Raw genomic sequence first — 23,247 nt, forward strand, 5'->3', positions numbered from 1 at the left:
CTTGTATGATTTCAACATTACATTCCTCAAAGCCACCAAATACCATTCGCCCATTTGTCAGATGTGGCTCAGTAGTTGACTCTTGCTTTGTGGACTCCACGCTATCTTTTTCTCTCACAGTTTTAGCCCCCACAGAAGCAGCGCAATCCTTTTGTGGATCTGGCCCCCATGACACCAACTAACTTACCTGATTTGCCTGACTCTAAAATCCAAGTGTAAACAATGTATTTAACCATTATCCCTTCAAGTAAAGTAAAAACTACAACCACAAAAAAACACAAACCAGCTGAAGTTTATGAACGTGTTTTAAAAAACATTTCTGTCAGGTTTGGAGCAGAGGGAGTAGATTCACGCTCCATCAAAAACAGAAGAATTCCCCCTAGAAATAAAAGCCAGGACAAACAGACTCCCTCATTATCCAAATCCAGATGTGCCATTATTTAAAGTAATAATGTAGCAGTAAGGAGGAAGAGGAGGGCGAAAGAAGGCCTGCTCTGATAAAAAAGTCAGGAGTTAAAGGGGGAAACCGCTAAAAATAAATAGAACTACAGCTTACAGTAATGAAGCTTTGTCGGGACGTGCTGCTCCTTCTCCCAATGTTGCTTCTATTTATTCTTTTCCAGTTTGCTTTGCCATCCATCACATCAAACACGTGTCCCCTGCAGGCTCCCGTATCGACCTTTAAAAGCCTGCCGTGAAACCTGAGAGCCGAGCCGCGGCGATGAAGCCCGTCCCGTCAGGCCGATCAGAAAACAGCCCTCAGTTAGAGATCAATGCTGGATGTTGTCCATGCTAAACATTTCCCATCATGCCGAGTGTCTGTCTGCTCAGAGCCGACCAACAGCAGCAGACGATCGAAAGATTGGAGCTGAGCTCGTCGGCTAAAGCAGAAAAATCTTCATATTGAATTTGTTTATTAGCAGTATGTGTGTGACTTGACTTTACCTGGCAACAACATATTATCCTTATTTGTTCCTCGTTCCTTCTTCATTTCTTTTTTTGAATAAAGCATCAAATAAATACAATGACAAGTAAGTCAATGAAATTATTTAGAGCATCAGCTTATGTAGTTTGTTTTATTATAAACGACGGCAGACTGAGTTACTCCAATGATTTAAAACAGAAGATAAAGACTTCTTGTATAAACCGTCTAAATCAGATTCTAGCCAATCAGATTGATTTTAGGAAAATTGGCAGTTTGGACCCCAAATGGTACACAGCATGTGACAAAGAAACGGAAAAAAACAAAAGTTTAAAAAGCGGCAAATAGAGGTTTTGATTTGAAAAAAAAAATTCCAGGCATACATTCACGACCCACTACTAAGGCTCCGCAAACTACTTTTGGGTCCTGACCCACCAGATGAGAGCCACTGTATGAGAGCAGTTCCAAAACTTTCCATATTTTTTACATATTGTGGCTGAAAATATGTAATGAAAAAAAACTAAAAAAACTAAGGCCCAGGTTTAAAAATACCAGAATTCCTCTTCAATGTGTCTCAGCATATTTCACTTTGACCTATAATTCTCTGTCATGTTCCTGCAGATTTCCATCATGTAAATGAATTTTCTCGCAGGTGAAAATGCACGATGGGGAGGTGGAGATGTATTCAGGCTTGTCAGAGTAATTTGCTGCTCTCGAGTTTGAAAAGAAATGAAATTAAGCCCACTCTCTCGACATCCCATGGAGACAATTTTCCTGGTTTCTGCAGCTCTGTAACAATCTTCTCAGACGGGGGTCGCTCTGAAAAACCCTCTATTAAATGTCAGTCTGTGGACTAATATGCATGTATTTAAGGAGACTTTTGGACACCTGAAGTTTCAGGTAACAACTAGACTGTTCCTATGTGCTTTGTGTGGGGAGAAAAAGCCTCAGTGACTAATCCCAGAGCTGCCTAACAGCCTTGTGGTTACTTTGAGCTGGTGAACAAAAGCACTCCAGACTTCAGAAGTTTTTGTTTGGCGAGCGGGGATGCAGCCTCCCTGATGCACTCGATAACAAATGAATGGCCGCTCTCCTAAAAAGGCTTAAGTGCCTTTGGTGCAGCGGCGGTCAGACGTGGTCAGAAGCACCAGAGAACCCGTTTTGTTTGTCAAAAGGCGGAAACTTTGCACATGTACAGCCACAATAAAGCATAGAAGAAGAACAAGGCTTTGTTTTTTTTTCTCTGCAGACTTTGAAACTTTGAAATGCTTTGTTTTCCTCTGACGAGCTGTGGTTTGACTGAAAAGTGCTTCAACTTTGTTTCGCAGAGGTGCAGCAGCTTCATTTAGTCTCCCAGAGTGCATTTAGTGTAATAAGAACATGATGGCCGTGTTAATATTTTTCTATCTGCACTCTGTGTAATCGGTCATAATGGCTGCGGTTAAATACGTGTGGTCTGAGTTGCGTGTTGAATAAAAGATTAGTACCCTGAGTATTTGTTCCCGTCAGGCGAATGGATGAAAATGTCAAGCCAGAATTTAAGGTCACTGTGTCTGTGGAAAGAGTTGCTTCTGATATCTGTCAGGTTCTCCACTCTGTTATGTAAGGTTGACTCACAGAGCAACAGCGTCTCACGACAAAACAATCAAACTCCCCGTGCTAACGTTATAAGTCACGAGAAGGAGGAGATCTTTTTTTACACTTCAAGGCACTTTTTTAGACAACGACGGTTTACAGTAACTCATTTAGTAACATGCTCAACTCGTTACTCCCAACACTGGTGGTAAAGACAGCGGCGAGCCTTTAAATTCATGTTTCATGTTGAGATAAACGCTGCAAATCAAGGCTGATGTTGTTTGATTTCTTTAGGAAAAGGGTCACAGAAGGGAACATGTTAACACTGATTAGATCCTCATTTTCATATTATGCTAAGTGCTAAGTTGCCCAACTTTTTGTTTTAAGCCAATTCTTAGATTTAAGATGATCCAGATGGAGAGCAGGGTAGTCAAGGAGACGTACAAACAGGGTTTACTAATGATGGAATCAGGGGCAGGAGAGTAATGGTTACAGTTGTGGATACTCAAAAGACACAAAGAGACAAGGTTGGAAATGAAAGGACAGTAAAAGAAAAAATAAACAGGAAAAATAACTGGCATAATAAGCCAAAATGTTCGTCTCTAGGTCAGTGTTGGATCTCAGGTTATCTCGGGTCTGATCTTTTTGTTTGATCTTGAGGCCCAGTTTTTAATTAAACTATGTATTAGACTCTTCTTTTTTTTTGTTTGTTTGTTGATTTTCAAATACAAAGCTCTCCTGACATTGTCCCCTATTTAACCAGAACATCATTGTTTTAATACCACAAAGTAACAGATTTCTGCAAGCTGTGTCCATTACTAAAACACCTATCCCTGTTTCTGATCTGAAACCAGTTTTTCTTTAGAACAGGGCTGGATAAATTCCTTTACCCTCCCTCATTCAGAATTAAAGACCGCATATTAAAACCAAAGCAAAAGTGAGGAAGCACTTGTTGTCTTCCTGCAGACGTGCATTAAAAAGCGTTTATACCTCTGTGTATCCAGGCTGGAGAAACACTCCATGTAATGATATTGAGCTGAAAGCTGTATTAATGTTCTTGTCAGTGGTTTGTGGTTTGTGGTCAGATTCAGTGTTAAATGCTCAGCAAACAGCGATTCCTCTAATGGTTTTGGTTTTATGGCCTCCTGCTCAGACGGCGTCTAACAAGCGGCGTTTGATGAGTTTATCGATCCTGCGGTAACACGGACAGACGGCCGAGGAGATGAACACAAACTGACTCTGTGGTGCAAGAGAAAGTACAGGAAGGGTTGCCAGAACTTACTGGAAACACTTTTACATTTACAAGTTTAGTTATTTGGATTATTAAGGAGGAAAGTTTGGGAATGTGTGTATGTGAAGAGAAACTTGTCTTTTTAAAATAAAAGCTTCAAGTTTAAAAATATTAAAATATTTATAAGAAGGTTTAATGTTGTGAACTCTGCATTAAAGTGGAAGACTCACAAAACCATTAAACCTTCTTATAAATATTTTAATATTTTTAAACTTGAAGCTTTTCTTTTTTCTTTTTACATATCGCAGGGTCTGAAAGACTATTAGGTACAGCGCTGCATAACATGGGAGTTGCTGATTTTCTTTTGTTATTGTGTGGCTCTTATGTGGTTTATCTAATATTTTGAACGCAGTTCAGCTTCTGCATCCCCACAGAAGGCTGGGCTATGTTTTTACTCCTACTACGAAGCGACATGTGTTTTATCACTGCTCATTTAGGTCAACCTCCTACACATCACACACAACCTGTTGCAAACATTTCTGGGAAAACGTTGTTCTGTCGGAAAAACGTAGCAAAACAGAACAAGGTTGTCAGATTGAACGCACCCCTGATCAGACTGAAAGGTTAAAAAAAAAAAAACCTGTGTGGGTGGAGCCTGGGTGTGTAAGGCAAGGCAAGGTAAGATTATTTATATAGCACATTTCAACAATGTATGGAGGCTATGGTCTTCCAAGCGGGCGGCCCGGGTTCGAATCCAGCCTGTGGCTCCTTTCTCGCATGTCATTCCCCACTCTCTCTCTCTCCCTGATTACTGGCTCTATTCACTGTCCTATTTCTCAATTAAAGGCACAAAAAGCCCAAAAACTAATCTTAAAAAAAAAAAAAAAAAAAGCATCATGACAGAGGAGGAGGAAGTTTACTCTGAGCTGAGTTTAAACTTAATTAGAGATTTGAATCTAAAGAGTCATTTTTTTGTTTCTTTTTAGACAACTTTTACAAAGTGGAGGGCGCCAAGGATGCCTTAATCTGTGGGAACGGCAGCGACGCAGGGTGAGTGAACGTCTTCTCTTTGTTAAACTTTTAAAAGCTGGGAAAGTTTAATGGTGGCTGAGGATGTTTGAACTGGACCTACCTTTTATTTAAGGATCACGCTTGTTGAAAAAGATTTGCGGTTTTGTGTGATGGCTTCTAAACTGTGTGGTGCTTGTGATTGTAAACTGGGTTGTCTGCAAGTTAACTGAGAATGGAAAGATGTGGCAATGTTTTTATCTTACATAAAGAGTGCTCAGCATTTCACACTTTGGATTCATTTTTGCTTAAAAAATCATAACAAACGCTTGATATTTGTACTTCAAATCAATAGGAAGATTGTAATGCCTCATATCTGGATCTTCTAGTTTGACGATCGAAACGTTTTTTTTATTCTGTACTGCTTCAGAAAGATTGTTTTAACGATTTGAGACTTTGCATTTTCCCTAAAAAAGAAAGTAAGACTTCTGTTGCATGCTTTTCATATCTGCTGCAGGCTACATTAACCCCTACTGGCATGATTTTTAGGGTGAATAGCTGGTGGCCTTGTTGCTTTGTGGGTAATGTAGGCGTCCGGTTTGTTAACTGAAGAAAAGTGAGGATTACTGAGTGATACTTTTGTACAGATACATCGCTTTTAAACCTTTTTGCTGTCCACTGTGAGGCTGATTATTCAAGAAGGGCATTGCAAGTCTGAGTTCTATGGAAGCCCTGAGAGACAAATGAGTAAAACAAATCTTGTTTTTGCTCTTGTTGATGACCTAAAAAGTGTACAAATGTAAGCATTATTTTGCAAAGACCCTGTTTTCTCCCTTTACAGGATGATATTCTCTCCCTCTGATAGAGAACTGTCCTTTAGACACACCCTAAACATCCCATTCTGTAAAATGCTACAACTGGATCCTCTCAGGAGGGGGTCACTCTGCAGAGTCTCTTATGTTAGAAACAAACCCTTATTTTGGGCTCCTTTGCATGAGCATCTCCCACCAGCCCCGGGATGAATCCTCCTCCCGTCCAGAACTCAGTGTGAGCTTTTGTTTAATTTCTACACGTGTGAACAGTGTAACAGTTTCCAAATAAATATCCCTGAGCTCTCTGTCGCCGAGCTTTCCATGGGCTCTTAGCTAAAGAGGACAAGTGTGAGAGAAGCTTTTGTTTTGTCAGGGAGGAGGAGGCAAAAACATCACTGTCTCTTTATTTTCCTGTCACTCATCCAACATGGAGGCTTGTCACTTATAACCTTCAATAGCCATTACAGCATACAGTCTGTCTGACTGAGAGAGAAAACATTTATTTTTTCAAACTGCAGACGGTTCTGAGCTGAAAATGTAAACAGAACAAAGATGGAGGCTGATTCGGCTTCATCGTGTCCCCGTCTCATCACTGAGACAGAAACCAAATAAAGAGCAGATTGAGTCTTTAGTTCTGCAAATATTGTTGTTCTCAGAGTCTGAGGCAGAGCCTGAGAGGCTGGAGACAGAAGTTTTTTGCACAAAAAAAGTGCTGAGCTTATCAATAAAAAAGTGGTAATTAAGAAAAATACTGAGTTAACAAGCAAAACAAAAAGGTGTCAGGTTAGCTAACTAGTGAACTCTTAAGTTGCCATTATCATTATTGGGAAGGTCTGAAATTATTCTGAAACAAGTACTTCACACTTTTTTCCAAGTTCGCTTTTATTCTGGAAGTGTACTATATTTGGGATTTTTTTTATTGTGCAAACAACATTGTAAAATCATTCATATATATTCAGGACGTTCTAGCCATTTTCGCACTCCTGAAAATATCTAGATAATTTCAGGAGGACTGCTCCGGGGGACTCTCCTGACCTGGCTGTTCACATGTGCCTGTCGAAAAAAAAGAAATGGTTTGGTTCAGCTGCTGTCTCTTTAAGGCCCCCCCTCCTCACATGCCCACTTTCTTCTGATTGGCCAGCTCTCTGGAAGCCTTCTATGGGGCAGAACGCTGCAGGGCTGCCAGGGAAGGGCTGCTCTCCAGTGCTTGGAGAAGAGAGCCGATGTAAGAGATTTCAACGGCTTACATAGAGGCTTGAAGAAATGATTTGAAACTATGGTGTGATTTGCAGAAAAAGTCGTTGAGCAGATTTATCCTTGGATTACTCCAACATACGTTTACCTCATGATCTGAAACTTTGCCCATGTTTGGTATGGGGGGGGGGCTACAGCTGGTTTCCCCTAGGCTGGTCGTAACAATGGGCTTCCAGCATTTTAGCACTATATGTGAGATTTAAAATGGGGATCAGCATAATAGGTCAACTTTAATGACGAGTTAGTCCAACATAACAACAACAACAACAACAACAACAACAACAACTGTGTAACACAAAAAGAAATTGATTGAGAAAGCATTGGAGAAACTACTGCCATTTAAAATCAGAAAATCTCAATGGTGTCTGGTGGCTCTGATGAAGTATGAAAGTAAATGTTCTGCCCCAAATGTTCTGTTGTCATAATAACAATCTGAGTCTGTCAGGGGAAAACACAACAACTTTTAGTGGACATTTTCCCCAAAAGATTACAGCCATTACAGCCCGTGTCACTGCTGAGGGCTGAAGAAATCTACCTGAGCAATTCAAAGTGTTTGTACTTTCTACTATTGACCAGGAGTGACTCTTAAGTGCACACCATTTTTCTACCTTTCTCCATTATATTTAGAGGTACAAATGCACACTAAATTGTCCTTGAATCAAATGTCTGCTACATTTAAAATACGCAGTGATCCATAGATTTTTGTTGTTGCCTGTGTTTGGTTCAGTAAATCTCCTCTTCGTCTCACTGGACATTTGAAGCTTGGCTGAGGTCCATGCTGCAGAAACAATCTGTGTCATGATCGCATCATTTGAATGTTGCTGCAGGTGTTGTGTTCTGCAGTGTTGTGTGACATGTCAGGATGGACTAGTATCTGTGCTGACCGTCCACGCTGAGAGCAGGACACTGACGGACAATGAGTGGCATGGCTATGACAATACCCTGTGTGTGTGTGTGTGTGTGTGTGTGTGTGTGTGTGTGTGTGTGTGTGTGTGTGTGTGTCTGTGTGTGTTTGTGTGTGTGTGTGTGAAAAAGAGACTGTTATCCAACTCATAGGGCCTCTAGGAAAAACAGTTAGCCTTGGTTAGCCTGAAGCTAGCTGACCATGCCATGTGAAACCTGTCTGTGGATGAGAACGCACAGCTAGCAGGCTAATGGAGAGCAAGCTAACTGATGTGAAGGCAGCATGCTACAGGGACAGGAGGAGAAGAAGAAGAAGAAGAAGAAGGAAGGTTCAAGGGAGGTGAAGCAGAAAGGAGGGCGAGGAAGAGAGAGGGAGAAGATAAACGAGAAAATGGAGGAGACAGGCGGAAGAGAGGAGGAGATAATAGAGAGATATACAGAGATGTGCACAGATAGGAAAGAAGTTAAAGGAGGAGAAAAGAGAAATAAGGTGCGAGGAAATAAGAGATAGAAATATAATGAGCGAAGGGACAGATGGGGCTGCCAAAAAAACACCAGGAAGAGGAATATCTAAGTGATTTAAACGAGGAGGATTCAAGTAACATTGAAGCGATGGGAATAAGAAAGAAGAGACAAAAGCACGAGAGAATATCACTTTTTTTTTTTTTTTTTTACCTATGAACAATTAAACTCACCTTTCGGATTTTTAAACTGAAACAGGGTCAGGAAAAGTCTCTCAAATGCCGACTAAGATTAAGTCTAAACTAGCCCCTAACATGCTCGAGTAGTGTGGTCATTAGGCTTAAACTACACAAAAGTTATGCTTTCGACACGACTGTTTAAAGGTCTGAATAGTTTGCTTTGGTATGTGCTTTTAAGAGTGTAACATGGACAGGGGTTAACTTTTAAACTGTGCTAAAACGCTTGTTTGAACAGATTATTTCTAAAGACGAGGATCCAAAAAGAGGAAATATAATGTGGACAACGGGTTACGTTATGTGTTAACAACCTCACAGGGATCTCAAAAGCACAGAAGTCCTAAGAGCACATGGGTTCATGCGTTTTTCCATGACAACTTGGTAACTTTCTCGAGATCTCCACTTATTTATCTCGGGATAACAACGCTCGTTTCTCATGATAAGTTAATTCAAGTTGTTATCTTTGAGAACCTGAGAAATTAACTAAATAAAAGTATTTAAGTCAAATAAAATGTTTGGATGTATGTCCCCTAAGGGCTTCCTTACAAATGGCTGATGAAAAGGTGAATAGTTTTTGATTTTGTAAAACCTCTTGGGGTTGGATAAATTAATTCACATTTTGACCAGCTGAAGGAATTATGAGAATTCCAACAATCATTAGGAAGGAGGAAGCATGAATGTCTGTTTGAAATTCCATTGCATCCTTCCAACCTTTTTAAAACCTTTCACTGACAGTTATCGGCGGATTTATCGCAAAAATGTTGTGGGCGATCAATATCATGACAATCAATCTGATGCTGTAGTTTTGAGGCATTTTTTAAGCTTCATGTGGTTCAAAAATAAAAGTTTCAGATGAGGCAGAGGAAACCAGTTGTCTTTACGTGATTCAAATGTGTCACGTGTCGTCGTCCCTTCACAACAAAATGTTTGTTCTGTGTCAGAGCCCTCGGCTGTCGGTGACTGGTTGTTGAGACCGGGACAGTGAAAAATTCTCTCTCTGCAGATTCAGACTGAGTCAAAGTTTTGAGACTGGCCGAGTTAGCAGCCAGCAGAGAGAGAGAGGGGGACAGAGAGTCAGAGATGGGGCGAGCTAGCAGTGGTGACAGTGACGTTGATCACATGCTGTTTGCTTCCTGTGCTGAAGCTGCTCCTCTCGCTCATGATGCTGATTCCTCGGGCCTAAAGGCAAAGGTCACTGAGCTAACCAACTCTGACACACACTCACACACACACTAATACACTGCGACTCACACAACCAGCTGCACACACACAATCACAGCAGCTTTATTAGGAAAGTTCAGGACGTTTGTCATGGGAACATGCAAGATGAGTGTATATCGTGTGTACATGTCTCTAAGGGGAAACAGGTGTTCTATTATTTGTACATGGTGTTAAAGGTAAAGATGCACTGATTGTGAAAAACAGGCTGATACGGATATTTAAAATAAAAAGTAAGCTGATTGCTCACACCAATGTTTTTTCATCACTCAGTGTTAGTGTCTGTTTTTAAAAGGAGCTTTGTGAATGGATATGTTAGGGTCTCTCTTCTTGAAATGTCTCTGGATCATGTCTTACCAAATGCATGTCACTGATCTTTCTCAGTGTAACACCGTGTCCTAACAGTCCTGGAGCATTAGATATCATGTTGCATCGCGACTATCTGTCCACAGTACCCGTTAAATATTTACTTCTTTGCTCTGTGAATTTCAGTTTCCCCTTGCTAACAATATAGCCTGTGGTGCTTTTGTATTGAAGGTGGACAATCCGAAGTGTGGCGCTTTTTATTGATGAGCTATTGACTCAAATTGTGACACTCAAAGGCTCATCAATGAACAGCTCGCAGTGAGCTGAATAAAGGTTTCCCCTGGTGTTGACACAAGTCAAAGCACCGCATTTCAATATGAATGTAATTAATGTAACACTATCTCCACTTTGTAAAACAAGCTGAGCAGCTCTGTTGAGTGAGAAAAGCTAAAGAAAAGTTTTTAGACAGGACTAGTGCCTTGTACAGCCCCCTCCTCGTCCCTCTCTATGTGAATGATGAAAGATGAAAATAGAAACAGGGTGTGTCGCATCGCTCGCCGGCTGTTTGGACCCTCAAATAGGAAACAATTGAATCAAGCTTATTTTATTTCTGACGCTCCCTTGTGTCATGTGCTGTTATTACACATTGGAAGACTCCCACCCTGTCGATATCTTGTTCCACGTGTTACCATGAAAACAATTCATAGTAAGTCAGACAGATGACTTCTTCTGACCAATGAAAAGCTCTTCTTCTCTGAATCACTTTTTATGTATACTGGGCCGGTCACGCCCCATGTACAGAGGCTGGAGTCCTTCAAGCCGACGGCCCCCGAGTTCGACTCCGACCTGCAGCTACTTTCTCCCCCCCCGTCATTCCCCACTTTCTCTCCTTATTTCCTACTCTGTCCCCTGGCAAATCTAAATAAAGGCAAAAGACAAACAATAAACCTTGAAAAGAAGAAAATGTGTTTAGGAAGATGATTAAGATCTTACAAAAATGTACACTTGTGTCAGATAAGACAGGAGCAAAAACACAGCAACTCAGAGATTATCTATGGTTGTGTGTGCAGCGTGGATTTATGCTTATTGAGCTGTTGAATGTGGATGATTCAGCATTTTTGCTGCAAATATTTATTCATGCAGTCAAACATTTAGAAACATCAAACCAGCTGAGTGACGTTCTGGCGTCATTTTTCTGCTTTGGTTGAGTTTCCCGTCTGCAGTAAGCGTGTCGACCCTGAGGATAAAGCGGCTGAAAGAAACACAGTGACAGTCAAAGCTTTATGTTACAACAGTGAACTGGAGGCTCTTTACATAATGAGTCGGACTGTGGCAGAGCACTCACTCCAGGTATTTCCTGCATTTCAGCTGCGTCATAGCCTCCTTTAGCCTCAGGAAACAGCACATTGGCCCAGCTAAAGCAGTCTGGCAGCATCTGCTCGGCCTCGCTGTGTGCTTTATCAGCCCTGTGTGAGGGCCGGGGACACCGTCTGCCTGAGGGGAGGGGTTACAGAGCAAACAAATGTCCGAGTTTAAAAAAAAAAAAGACATGCATTTGGAAGTGAGGAAAGTTGTTTGGGGGGGTGAGGAGTGTATCTGAAGAGACACAGGTTGATTTAACTGAACCAAAAGAGGACTGATGTACCATTAGGATGTTTCACGATCTGAGTTTCTGTCTGTGTCCTGTCAGGTACAATAACAGTTTTTGTCTGTGGAGTCTTGAGAAGAGCAAAGAAAGCCAACATTTCTTGGTTTCCAAAGAAAAATCAAAATTGCAGTGAAATTGTCTTGAATGACTGTAACCCTTTTCATAGTGCAATTCCACAAAAGCGCCGTAAAGAAACCAGATTTCATTTTACAGTATGGTTTTCACAAGACTAGAATTTGAAACTTCGATATGATACTAATTAAAATAAAGGATACCTTTTTTTTAAACCACAGCAACAAAACAAAGAAAAGTCCTACACACCCAAATTTGGGTAATTTCCTGTTTGTCATTTCCTATAATTGCTTGGAAACTCGTGCACAGTCTAAATTGTACAAATAAGTTGTAGTTGATTAAAGTTTTTGTTGTTTTTTGATACTTTAAAATAACAGATCAGATGTATCGTTTTAAAATGTGGTATTGAAAACCCATTCAAGCATTGATCACAACCTTATTTTACAGTACCTATAATATACTGCAGTGTGGTTGCCAGGCATATCTGCTGAGCAGCAACAAACTACAGACTGAGTGACTTTCATCCTCTTGTTTTTGTGAATTTTGATGAGGCGAGATCACCTTGCAAAGTTAAAACTCAGCATCGAGGAAACCTCCACAGATTTAATTGTGTATGTTCATGTTTGTTTTATCACCGTAAAGTCTTTGTGCTTTTCCATTTCCATCATTTTTTACTTCCTCTGGCTCACAGTCAGAATTATGTTCTGCAGATAATTTATTTCATTTCAGATCTAAAATGAGACTGAATGATAGAAAAACCCTGAAGCTCCATTTCAAACGAGATAAATCTGCTGATTGGAGTCCTGACTGACTGGATGGATTTCAGTCATTCCTTAGAGACATGAGCCAATCCAGTTCAGCTACAATTCCTTTTAATTAGTCAGAAACGAAAAGGCGTGAGAGCTGAAAATGCAATAACTCTAAATTCAGTGCAAATAATGTTCAGAATGTCTGTAAATATTCAGCTGTGTGCAGTGCTGTTATGAAAAGGTGAAATGAAAAGAGGAGCTGCGACCTATAAAATATGTGCGTGCAGTTTGTCAGGCAACCGGTCATCACCTCGGCCCTGTTAGGATTCTGCTGACATGCCTGAAACATGCCAACCACAGGGCCAACACGCAGCAACGATACAGAGTGACAGCCGGCCCCACGGCATGCCTCGTTAGGGATGCTAATTAGCCACCGTCGTTAGGGGCTCTCGTTACGGGAGCTCATTGGCATGTGACCCACAAGGTCGCCAAGAGGAAGTGGTTTTGTGCTAAGAGGAAGTGATGCGAGGCTGTTTGGAGCCGGAGGGACCAGGAGGCCAGGAGCATGGATCTCCTGTTTCTCCTGATTCACCAGGACAGCATCCAAGATGATTTATGTCCCCTGAATGTGCTCCCTTTGATGTGTTTTAAAAGAGGAGAATCTTAGTCCCAGCCTGTACCTGTCACTTAATCATCATTTTTACATCTGAGACTTTAATGACTGTGTTCCAATCACAGATTTTTTTAAGCCAATACTTACCTGGAAAATAAACAGAATACAAAAAGCCCTAAATGTGTGATTGAAGACACGTCCAAAAACCCTCAAAGACTTTTTTTTTATTATTATCGTTTAAACACATTCCCTCCTGCAGAAAGTGAAGTGGAACTTCACGTCAGAAGATGCTTCTTTATTCCTGCAGCCAAAAAGAAAGAGGAAGCATCTTAAAAGTCGATTCCACTACTATTCAGTGGAAGATTTCCAACATGCACAGGATGGAGTCCTGCAGTCTTTAGGGATATGAGTGCAAATATCTCAAACAAGAGGAAAGAAAGGCATCGATTGGAGCTACAGTGGGTAAACAATCAACCCAAAATCTTAAATCTGAACTACTGACAGTATTTTTCATCCAACCATCAGTTGATCCATTTTTTGCCACGACCTTCATTCTGGGTTTCTTCCAAAAGAAAACACATGTTGGCAGCTCGTATGGTGTTACGTTCTTCTATTGGTCAACACCCAAAACGTGTTACTACTACGCATTATTTCTCAAAGTCTGTAAGTTTAGATCTTTGCCTTAAACCTCATCCCTTCTTGTTTTTAGCATATTCTGGGTTCTAAATGACCATTGTTGCTGCTTTGTTGGCGGCTCGTGAATGTGTATGAACGGAATTATTTAATACTGTAACCACTTTACATAGCAGCCTCTGCCGTCAGTGTGAGAATTGGTGTGAAACTGTAGGTGTGACCTGAGATGTAAAAGTGCAGAAGAGTAGAAAAGCACTACACAAGCTCAAGTCCATTTACCATTTACCATTATAGTTCAGTCACAGAGAGAATCTGGAATTCAGAGACAATTACATATAATAACATCTATGAACTTTCAAATTGTTTTAAGGCTTTTATATCTTTAAGTACTTACAGTCTTTAAATACGTCTTTATCGATCTTTGAATGTTTAACCAAAGATTGAAAACAGGCTCCATCAGTATCAAGAAGCTGTTTTCTCATCACAGCTGGGAAACAACACAAACCTTTCTTCAGCCTATAATGTGACGAGAAAATACCAGACGAAATTCAAAGGTGTAGGCGGGGCTTTAATCATCGTTGACCCAGCTTCCTCTCAGAAAGTCTCTGCTGTCATTGCAGCAGTTAGTGAGAAATATGGCCGACCCGACTCTGAGGAAATAGCTGCCGAGGGGGTTGATTTTCCTGGAATACACTGCGTCACATCGCTGCTATTCATCATTCCATTAGCCTAGCATTCACTGCTGGTGGTAGCCATATTGATGCACTGCCGACTGTGTGTGTGCGTATGTGTCTTCCATTAGATCATTTTAGCATTAATTTCTGTTTCTTCCCATGCATTCTCAGCTCTGTTTGAGTCTGTGTGTTTGTGTTTGTGTTTGCAAGCTTCATTTCCTCTGCTGATGGTAGCCGCCAGTTTTGATGCTCCTCCAACTGTGCGTGTGTTAGTGTGTGTGTGTGTTACTTAAACTGTGTGTTTGTGCACGTGCCAGAAAGGTCTCAGCACCCCCTCCCACTCGTTGCTGTTAAAAATGGTTAAAACATTATGTTAAAAGCTGGACTAATCAATAACTCAACTGCAGGATTGAAAACATTTTTCAAAGTGGGGGTTGATTTTGTCTCGGCGCATATGTGTGCATATGTGTGTGTGTGTGTGTGTGTGTGTGTGTGTGTGTGTGTGTGTGTGTGTGTGTGTGTGTGTGTGTGTGTGTACACTGATAACAGCCAGGTCTTTCGTGTTTGTCCTCCTCACTGTTAAACACCTTCAGGAGGATCCTACTTTCTTTCTGCAGAGTAGAACAGTTCACTGTGTTTGTGTTCAAAGTAGAGTGTAGCTTTACTTCCTCTACTACACATACTTTGTTATCAGGTGTTTAGTAGTTTGTTATGATCATCATTAACACGGCATCCCAACCAAAAACACATGGAAGTTATATTTGTTTTCTTAAATTTAAGAAAAACACAAAAATACATGATGACATGCAAGAAAAAAAGTAGCAGATATCATTGTTCAGTCATTGTTTTGTTAAACTCTTTTCTGAAGTTTTTTTTAAATACATTTGAAAAGAAGTAAAAGTATACTTTATAAACCAGTACATACTTTATAACTGAAAAGTAGCATACGTTTCTATAATTCTGTGTTTAGCTCGTTAAATTAAAAATTACTACTTAAAAATTAAAATGTTACAATAAATTGTGAAAAAAAATCTATGTGTTTGCTCATTTTGTTTATTGAAGGATGGAGGAGGTGGGGTAGTGGTTAGCTTGAGGGCCCCATGAACAGCGGCTGTCCTCGAAACCGGGTTCAGATCCGACATTTGACTCCTTTTCAGCATGTTCCTCGCTCTCTCACGCCCTGATTTCCAATTCTATCCAGTGTATTCCATCAGAGGCAACCCGATCTGGAATCGTAAACATCAAACATATTTGATATAGGATTATTTGGAAAAATAACAATTAATAATGTTGGCCCCAAGTCATGCCTAAACTCATCTACCGTGTAGCCAGCAATCTGTCACCACAGTTCATTTTGTTTGGTTAGGTTGGTTTTTCTTTCTTCTGCTCTGATGATCGCCCGCCAAACTCTCTCAGTATGTTCTAAATGTCTGAACTATTTCAAAAATCTATATTTCACAATGCAAAGCAGGCTAATCAAGCTTTTGTTTGAGATAGAATTAGATTTCCTTTACCCACTCACCAAGGTTGGGACCAAACCGACCATCACCCGAACCTTCACAAGTTTTTAATTCTACTAAAGGGTTAACAAGTGACTTGTCAGATAAAGACACCCTGTATTTACTGCTGCACTGTCGCATCTGATTCTAAAAAGCAACTTTTATTAGTTGTAAGTCAGGAAGTTCTTCTGCTCTTTAATCACTTTTTTCTTTCTTTCCTGTTCTTCTTCATGAACTCAGGGAGCGTTTTTAATAATTATTTGGTGACAGAGATGCAGAGGAGGATAAATAAGCCGGATCAAATTAAAAGTCATCCACTCAGTGAGAACACTCAGTTATAAGAACATCCCACACTGGAAGGATCAAATGAACTTCATTGATCCCTGAGGGGAGGATTAGGTCACAGCTCAGGTGGAGACACACAGGTGTAGGCTGAGGAACAAGACGAGAAGATATTAAGGAACCTCAATTAAAATACAACACCAAAGAAAAAATTGTCTGCAGGGATTGAAGATAACACAGAGCTGCTTAAATATCAGCCACATTCACCTGAGCTAAAAACAAACAAACTCTGAAAAAAAAGAAACAATGAGACGAAGCGGCTTGAGGAGAAACATCCGAGCGGACTCTCTGACCTTCTCCTCCTGCATACATCACACTCCCCCTGACAGGATCATGTCGGCCGTCTTCATCACGACCCCCCCCCAGTTTGTCATCTGTGCTGACGGACCAGACCCTCCCACCACACACACACACACACACACACACAAAAAAAAACACACTGAGTCATGGGAAACCAGAGGACCAATTAGAAAAGACAGGAAGAGGCAGCAGCTTTGTTCTCTCAGGGAATCTGATTCACTGTCAGATTTTGAACAATAAATTGATTTAATTTAGACAAAGAAACTTAAAACTGTAAGTGGGATATTATCTGGAGTTTTTCTTAGATTCATTTCATCAAAAATAAAAAAATAATGGGTGTTTTGGGGCTTTTATATTGATTCTCCTTATTCTTGCCTTAACTCCAATGCCACCAAGGTGGATAAATGTTTTTTTTCTATTGTAGCTGTAGAATAATATTTCATCAGAGGTGACCAACAAGCAAAATACATCTGAACACTAATGAGGTATTTCAAGAGATGGAGGCAGTTACTGTACATCCTATCATGAAATCTTTATTTTCTTTATTTTACATATTTAAAATCATCGTTGTTAGACTAGCAGTTCAACGCTGCTCGCTGCCTTCAATGCAACATATTGCACAGCCTGACTTCATATTTTTCTCTTGTCTTAAATAGTGCAAAAGGGAGTTTTTTTTAAACAGGAATGTTCTAGGTGTAACATCCTTCAACACAGCCAGAAAGTAAAATGGTAAAGATGTGTGAGAAAACGCACATCTTAATTAAAGTGTGTTAAAGACTGGGTTTACATTGACTTGAGGATCCGGTTTTTGTGTTTGTGCGTGTAAACATTATATCCCGATTTCAGAAACCGAGATAAGCACTTGATTTTGGTACCTGGAGAACATTTTGTTTAATTCATCTATCAACCCATATCTCTCCTGTCCATGTACAGTTAATGTCTGATTTTCTCCTGCATCCCTGAAAAGGCTTCGATTCAACGACGTATCAGGGCAATCTAAAAAAACAAAAAAAAGTGAAACTACAAAAAAAACGAATATTATTTTTTAATAGATTCTAAAGTTGTATATTTAAGAAAAACAGGACTCAATCTTTTTGCGTTGGTAAATAAGCAAAAAATAAACCTCAGAATTTTTTAGATCATGAAGCAAACATTAACGAGAAATGAAACTCTTATATTCACCCAGATTATAAAGTCACAAATATAACCCTCAAGTATACAGACCAGATAACGCTGTTAGCCTTATGATTTTTATATCATCTCAACTCAATTTTTTTTTTTTTGTTTTTGTTTTTGACGATTAAGGACTTTTTTTGTTTTCTTTGATATGTTTTGGGGCCATTGGCCTTTATTAGAGAGGACAGCTGGAGAGAGAAAGAACATGTTGGGAGGAGAGAGAGGGGAATGGCATGCAGCAAAGGGCCGAGCTAAGATTCGAACCCACAGCCGCTCCGACGATGATTGTAGCCTCTGTACATGGGGCACACAACATGACCACTAGGCCCCAGGCACTCCGATTCTAGAAAATGTACGGCTCCTTTTCCTTTTCTTTATCGAACCGTTTAAGCGCGTTAAACCTCTAATAAAGAGTCTGATAGTGGTCTGTGAGTAAAGTTTCAGTAATCTCTAAAATATAAATAATGGTCAGATCTTGATTTCAATTAATTAAGACCAGCATAGACCTCTGTGTAAAATCCTGAACCTGATTGGTGGGGTCAAGAAACCCATTAAACCCCATTTGTGTCCATTCTGGGCTTCCTTACTCCCCCTAAGCCCTTGCTTTGTGTGTGAGCAAACAGTGTGTCTGCTGAGAGGTCATGTTCAGGTGAATTATGGAGTCTGTATGAAAGATTAAACACTTCAGAGTGCGCCCAGAGACAGGGGAGGAAGTGGTCTATGAGAAATGAATATTTATTGACAAGTGGCTTTATTGACACAGAAAGAGTTGACAGTGTTGACACGTGGGAGCAGATGGTCACTGGGCTGTGTGTGTGTGTGTGTGTGTGTGTGTGTGTGGTCTGATCAATATTCGCTCACGCCTGACTGAACGTGGCGAGCGGTTTGACTGATAGAAGAGACGGAGTGAAGAAAAGAAATATGAAAAATGTAATAAAACAGAATCTAGTGTCTCTGTTGTAGTCTGATTTCTTGCTCTGTACCTCTGAAGTCCTGTCAGATTTGACCTCACAATGCATCGAGAATTCAATGACAGGAAATAGAAAGAGAGAAATTGATGGTTGTCTGTCTCAAAACTTTGATTCAAAAGTTTTATAAAGAACCTTACTGTATTGCTGAATCATCAGCACTGGGTTTTATCAGCTCTATGTGTTCGTTCTAACGTTTGAACATCATTTTAGTTCCTAACAGGTGTAAAGTCCTCTATAAGTTACGGTTGTCATGGTGATGGTTTTGAAAGGTTAAATAACTTGAGGGTCGTACTGGCTCTTTGTCAGCAGTGTTTTTCTCCGTGATAGATTACATCCCTCAGGAACATTTGATGACTTTGTTTTAACTCCTGCTTTAGTTCATGAGCCCGATCGTTTCACCCGTCCAGGACCGTTAAATCCCCTCAGGATTCATCACTTGCTCTGACTGTAGATAAGGGGGGAAGTTATATTGATCCCCTAATCATAATATTTTCTCATATGCTACATTTTGGTTCTGTTAGTGGATTAACGTCAGCTAACAGAAGTTTTTTCCAGGTGTTAGTCAGTTCAGAGACAATCGGACACGAGAGGAAACACTGGAACAAACCGCTGCATGAAGAACAAAATGCTGCTCACTGATTGTCAAGTTGAAACATTATTTCTGTGAGAATGTTCTTTTGCTGGGTTTGGTTTAGTTTAGTTGATGTAAGTTCACCCCTCAGTGGTGTTATTTAGGGTCATCATTGGGTTTGTTTAAAATCGTCACTCCTCACATGAGCTTCCACCAAACAAAACTTCATGACAGTAAAAAGTGAAACAGCTGGAAAAACTGATAATAGATCCATTAGTATGTATAATAAATTATGTAACATCAAAATGTGTTTGTACAAATTCACTTTTAGTATTTTGAGATAACCGTAACTGCTTTTAAAGGTCCCATATTCTGCTTTTTCTGGTTTTATATGCTCTCTAGTGTGTTTTCCAAGTGTCCTGTGCATGTTTAGACACATCTATGTGCAAAAATTCAAAGTCTGCGGAAACGCGGCTTCTCCTACGTCCTCCTGTTAGCTGTAGCATTAGCTGCATGTAACGCTCGGTTCTAGCCCCCCTCGATCCGAGAAGCGTGCTGAGCAACTGACCAATAACGACAGAGCGGATCGGCAGACCAATCAGAGCAGACTTGGCCCACGTGGGGTCTAACAGTGTGGGCTCAACAGAGTGTAGCTGACGGACTCAGAGCGTAGAGGGAGCAAGGAGGAGCAGTACATGAAAACAGACACTTTTTTTAACTTTAGCTATTGTGAACGTACAAAAGTAGGTACATAGATTAAATATACAAACCCCAAAAAGGGCAGAATATGGGCTCTTTAAAGTGCAAAAACGGTGTCATCTCAGCTTTTAGAATTCCACCATGAAAGTACAAGAAAAGCAAAAACGAAATCAAACAAAGTTTTACAGTGAAACAGATTATACGAATGAAGAGGCGCAAAGAGACGAAGAAGGAGGATTAAAACAGAAAGAGAAGTTAGAACAAACAAATCCAAGATGTATTCATGTAACGATAAAGAGGAGAAGTGCAGAGAGAAAAACAGAGGGAAGTGGGTTCACTGTTATCTCCAGAGTTTCTCTGGATATTGATTGACTGACAGACTGACGGACAGGGTCCAGAGGTGATCTCAAACCCACGTCTCCGGTCCTTGGTGGGCTCCTGGTCCTTCTGAGACTTCCCTCCCTGACGCCCCCTCAGGCTCTATTTCTGTAGCGACACATTATCTCCCCCCCCCCCCCCCCCGTCTCTATAAATCATTTGGACACAGCTGGTGAAATGAACATGACTTAGCACTCTGCGATATTCTCGAGGAACGCCAACAAGTGTCTGCATCAAAGCCAACGACAACGACTTCCCATACCGACACACATAGCTAAGTAATGAGCCACTCGAGAGCTCGTTACACAGGGATTTTACAAGAAGCCCCGAGCAGTTGTCAGGCAGCCCTTCTCTTTTTAAAACACATGTAGAGCAGCGAGTCTCTCCACTAAAACCAGAGCTGAGGAGGTAAACAACAATCAGATCACAGGATGGGAAAACTCTGCAATAAAAACAATAAAATTCATATTCAGATAATATGACTCGATTATAACAATGTTTTGATCAATATTATCGATACACTGATTTGTGTTGTGATTTGCTTCAAGGTACCCTTTACCCTGTTGGCCTTAGTGCCTGAATACAGCCACCCTAATGAGCATTTTTCAGCACCCTTGTCCTCTATTTCAAAGTTTTCAGGTACCCTCAATAATACGTTCCAAAAAAACATTTTCATTGGTCTATTACCAATTAACCCGTACCCTGGGTTATAGTATCCCTCCATGCATGAGTGTCTGTTTAAGGTACCCCTTAGTAACTTTTCAGAATACCACCAGCCTTCTGAGTTACCCAAAGCCTTACATTCTGTTTTTAGGTACCCTTTAGTGTATTTTCCTGACTTTACATGTTTATTGTGTGTCTGTATAATTAGGTTTAAACTATGATACTCCAACATTCCCACTAAATAAGACCAACTTAAATTCTATAAAAAAAACAAATAGATTGGAGTGTGGAGCCTCTGAGCCTCTAACGTACGAGTTAGAAAAGGTTTTGTCACAGATAAAGAGATCTGAGGCAGTCCACAGAAAGGTTAAGTAGCTCTTCTTCCCTTGGCTTTTCATTATTTAAAGTTAAACTGTGTCTGACACATTTTTTTTTCTCCACTAAAGAAAAACTCGCCTCAGCAACATTTGGACTTTGGTGGCATGAAAAGCTCCCGTCTGAAATAAATAGAAGGCTGACATTTTCCATAATGACGTGTAAACCATGAGTCTGCTGAATACTGGAAGCTGAATAATATTAAAAACTCATTTTCCCGAAGCAGCAAAAAGATGTTAAATTAGAACAAATGCCACTGAAGCTCTTTATGCAGTCCATTATGAACTGTCTCATGAAAACATAACAAGCCATTGAACTCTCCTGCACCAACTTTTACTCCTCATTATGATACAACAACGTCAGTTAGTCTCTTTTAAATGACACCTTTTTTAAAGTATGTCCACAATGTGATTGGATGTTTCAGGTCCTTTCTTGTAAAATATGGAATGAACTGGGGAATATGTCTGTTATTTGTCAGATTGACCCTGTGGCTCATTGTTTCCCTTTCTTTTAAGGAAACTCAATGCATCAATCATCTTCCGCTTGTTTTTTTGAATTGCCTGTGTATGCACTCTTGTCTCTGTTATTAGATTGTGTTCAGTGTGCACACATCTGAACAGTCAGCGTATTCTGTAAATAAGAGTTTATCTAGCTAATGAATGTGGTGATAACTCTATAAGCCTGTAACTCCAGGGTGTGAATCCTGAGCTAAAGAAGTCCAGGGTTAGAAGTTCAAAGGGTTAGGAGCAGATTTACTGGACGTCTCTCAAACTCTGCGGTGGTTTTATTTCCTGACCTGATGACTCTGAGCGGGAATGTTGATGAATGTTTTTCTCTGTAACTTTGAACGAGTGTATCAGGATCAGGCTGGTGTGAACACTCATCAGCACACTGAGTGTGTGTGTGTGTGTGTGTCCTTAGGAGTGCTCGGTAATCAGGGTAGTTGAGATGTTCTAATGATTACACATTGGAGACGAGTCTGTTATTAATGTGACCACACACACATACACACACACACACACACACACACACACACACACACACACACACAGTTAGCTGTGATCAAAGCCCTGGTTTGCAGCCAGCCTGCTCTGTGCTGCGATGCTAACAGCTAAGTGACCCGCCTCGATGGTTTAGCTTCTATTTCAGGAGCTGCTGTGTCACTGAGGAGACATTAAACAGAATCACAGCCAGAAGGATTTTCTCCAACTGTCTCATTGGAAAACACTCAGAGCAGCACACTGACCTAAAGTTCACGTTTGCTGTCTGGAAACGTCAACCAAACGTCTTTTAACCATCCGTGTGGAGCTCCAGCACGGTGTCAGACATCCACCTTTTTTATTTATAATTTTTGAATAAGTTCAAGTCTATTCCTTCTCTGTTTATCAATTCTAGAGTATTCTCTTGGTTCAGACAAGAACAGGTTAGACCCAGATTGCATTAGCCTGGACTGGACAAGTCTCGTCTAGACTAGTGAAATAGATAAGAGTAAAATAGACTCAACCATACTAGACTAGACTAGATGATTATTTCATTATGTTAGTCTTGATTTAGACTGGACCAGGTTGGACTAGACTAGATGATTATTTCATTATGTTAGTCTTGATTTAGACTGGACCAGGTTGGACTAGAATAGAATAATAGACTAGACCATACTAAACCAGATTTCACAAGATGTTTAATTGATTTGATTAGATCAAATAAAATAAATCTGGACTAAACTAGATTGGACTAGATTGGGATAAAACTAGGCTAAATTAGATTAGGTTAGATAAAATTAGATTAGACTAGACTACATTAAATCTGACTAGACTAGACTGGATTAGTGTGTATTACAGTACCAGATATTTTTCAAGGCTAAGTAAAATGAGTGGGTTTAATGTAACTGTATCAAGATCAAAATAATTTTTAACAAGATTAGAATTTGTCTCATAAAACATGTGTATTAGAGAAAGTT

At 40.2% G+C, this 23,247-nt stretch overlaps 2 protein-coding genes across 2 annotated transcripts in view; both read left to right on the forward strand.

The window, feature by feature from the left end:
* Positions 1-23,247, forward strand: part of rmc1 (regulator of MON1-CCZ1) — a 440,600-nt gene that overhangs the window by 86,944 nt on the left and 330,409 nt on the right. The window lies entirely within an intron of this gene.
* Positions 1-23,247, forward strand: part of LOC132994212 (sodium channel protein type 4 subunit alpha B-like) — a 137,756-nt gene that overhangs the window by 27,341 nt on the left and 87,168 nt on the right. Inside the window, exon 8 of the mRNA XM_061064412.1 lies at positions 4,715-4,778. Coding sequence (XP_060920395.1) covers positions 4,715-4,778 — 64 coding nt within the window. The remainder of the gene's footprint in view (positions 1-4,714; positions 4,779-23,247) is intronic.

This window comes from Labrus mixtus, chromosome 19 (genome assembly GCF_963584025.1).
Source record: "Labrus mixtus chromosome 19, fLabMix1.1, whole genome shotgun sequence".
Taxonomy (NCBI): domain Eukaryota; kingdom Metazoa; phylum Chordata; class Actinopteri; order Labriformes; family Labridae; genus Labrus; species Labrus mixtus.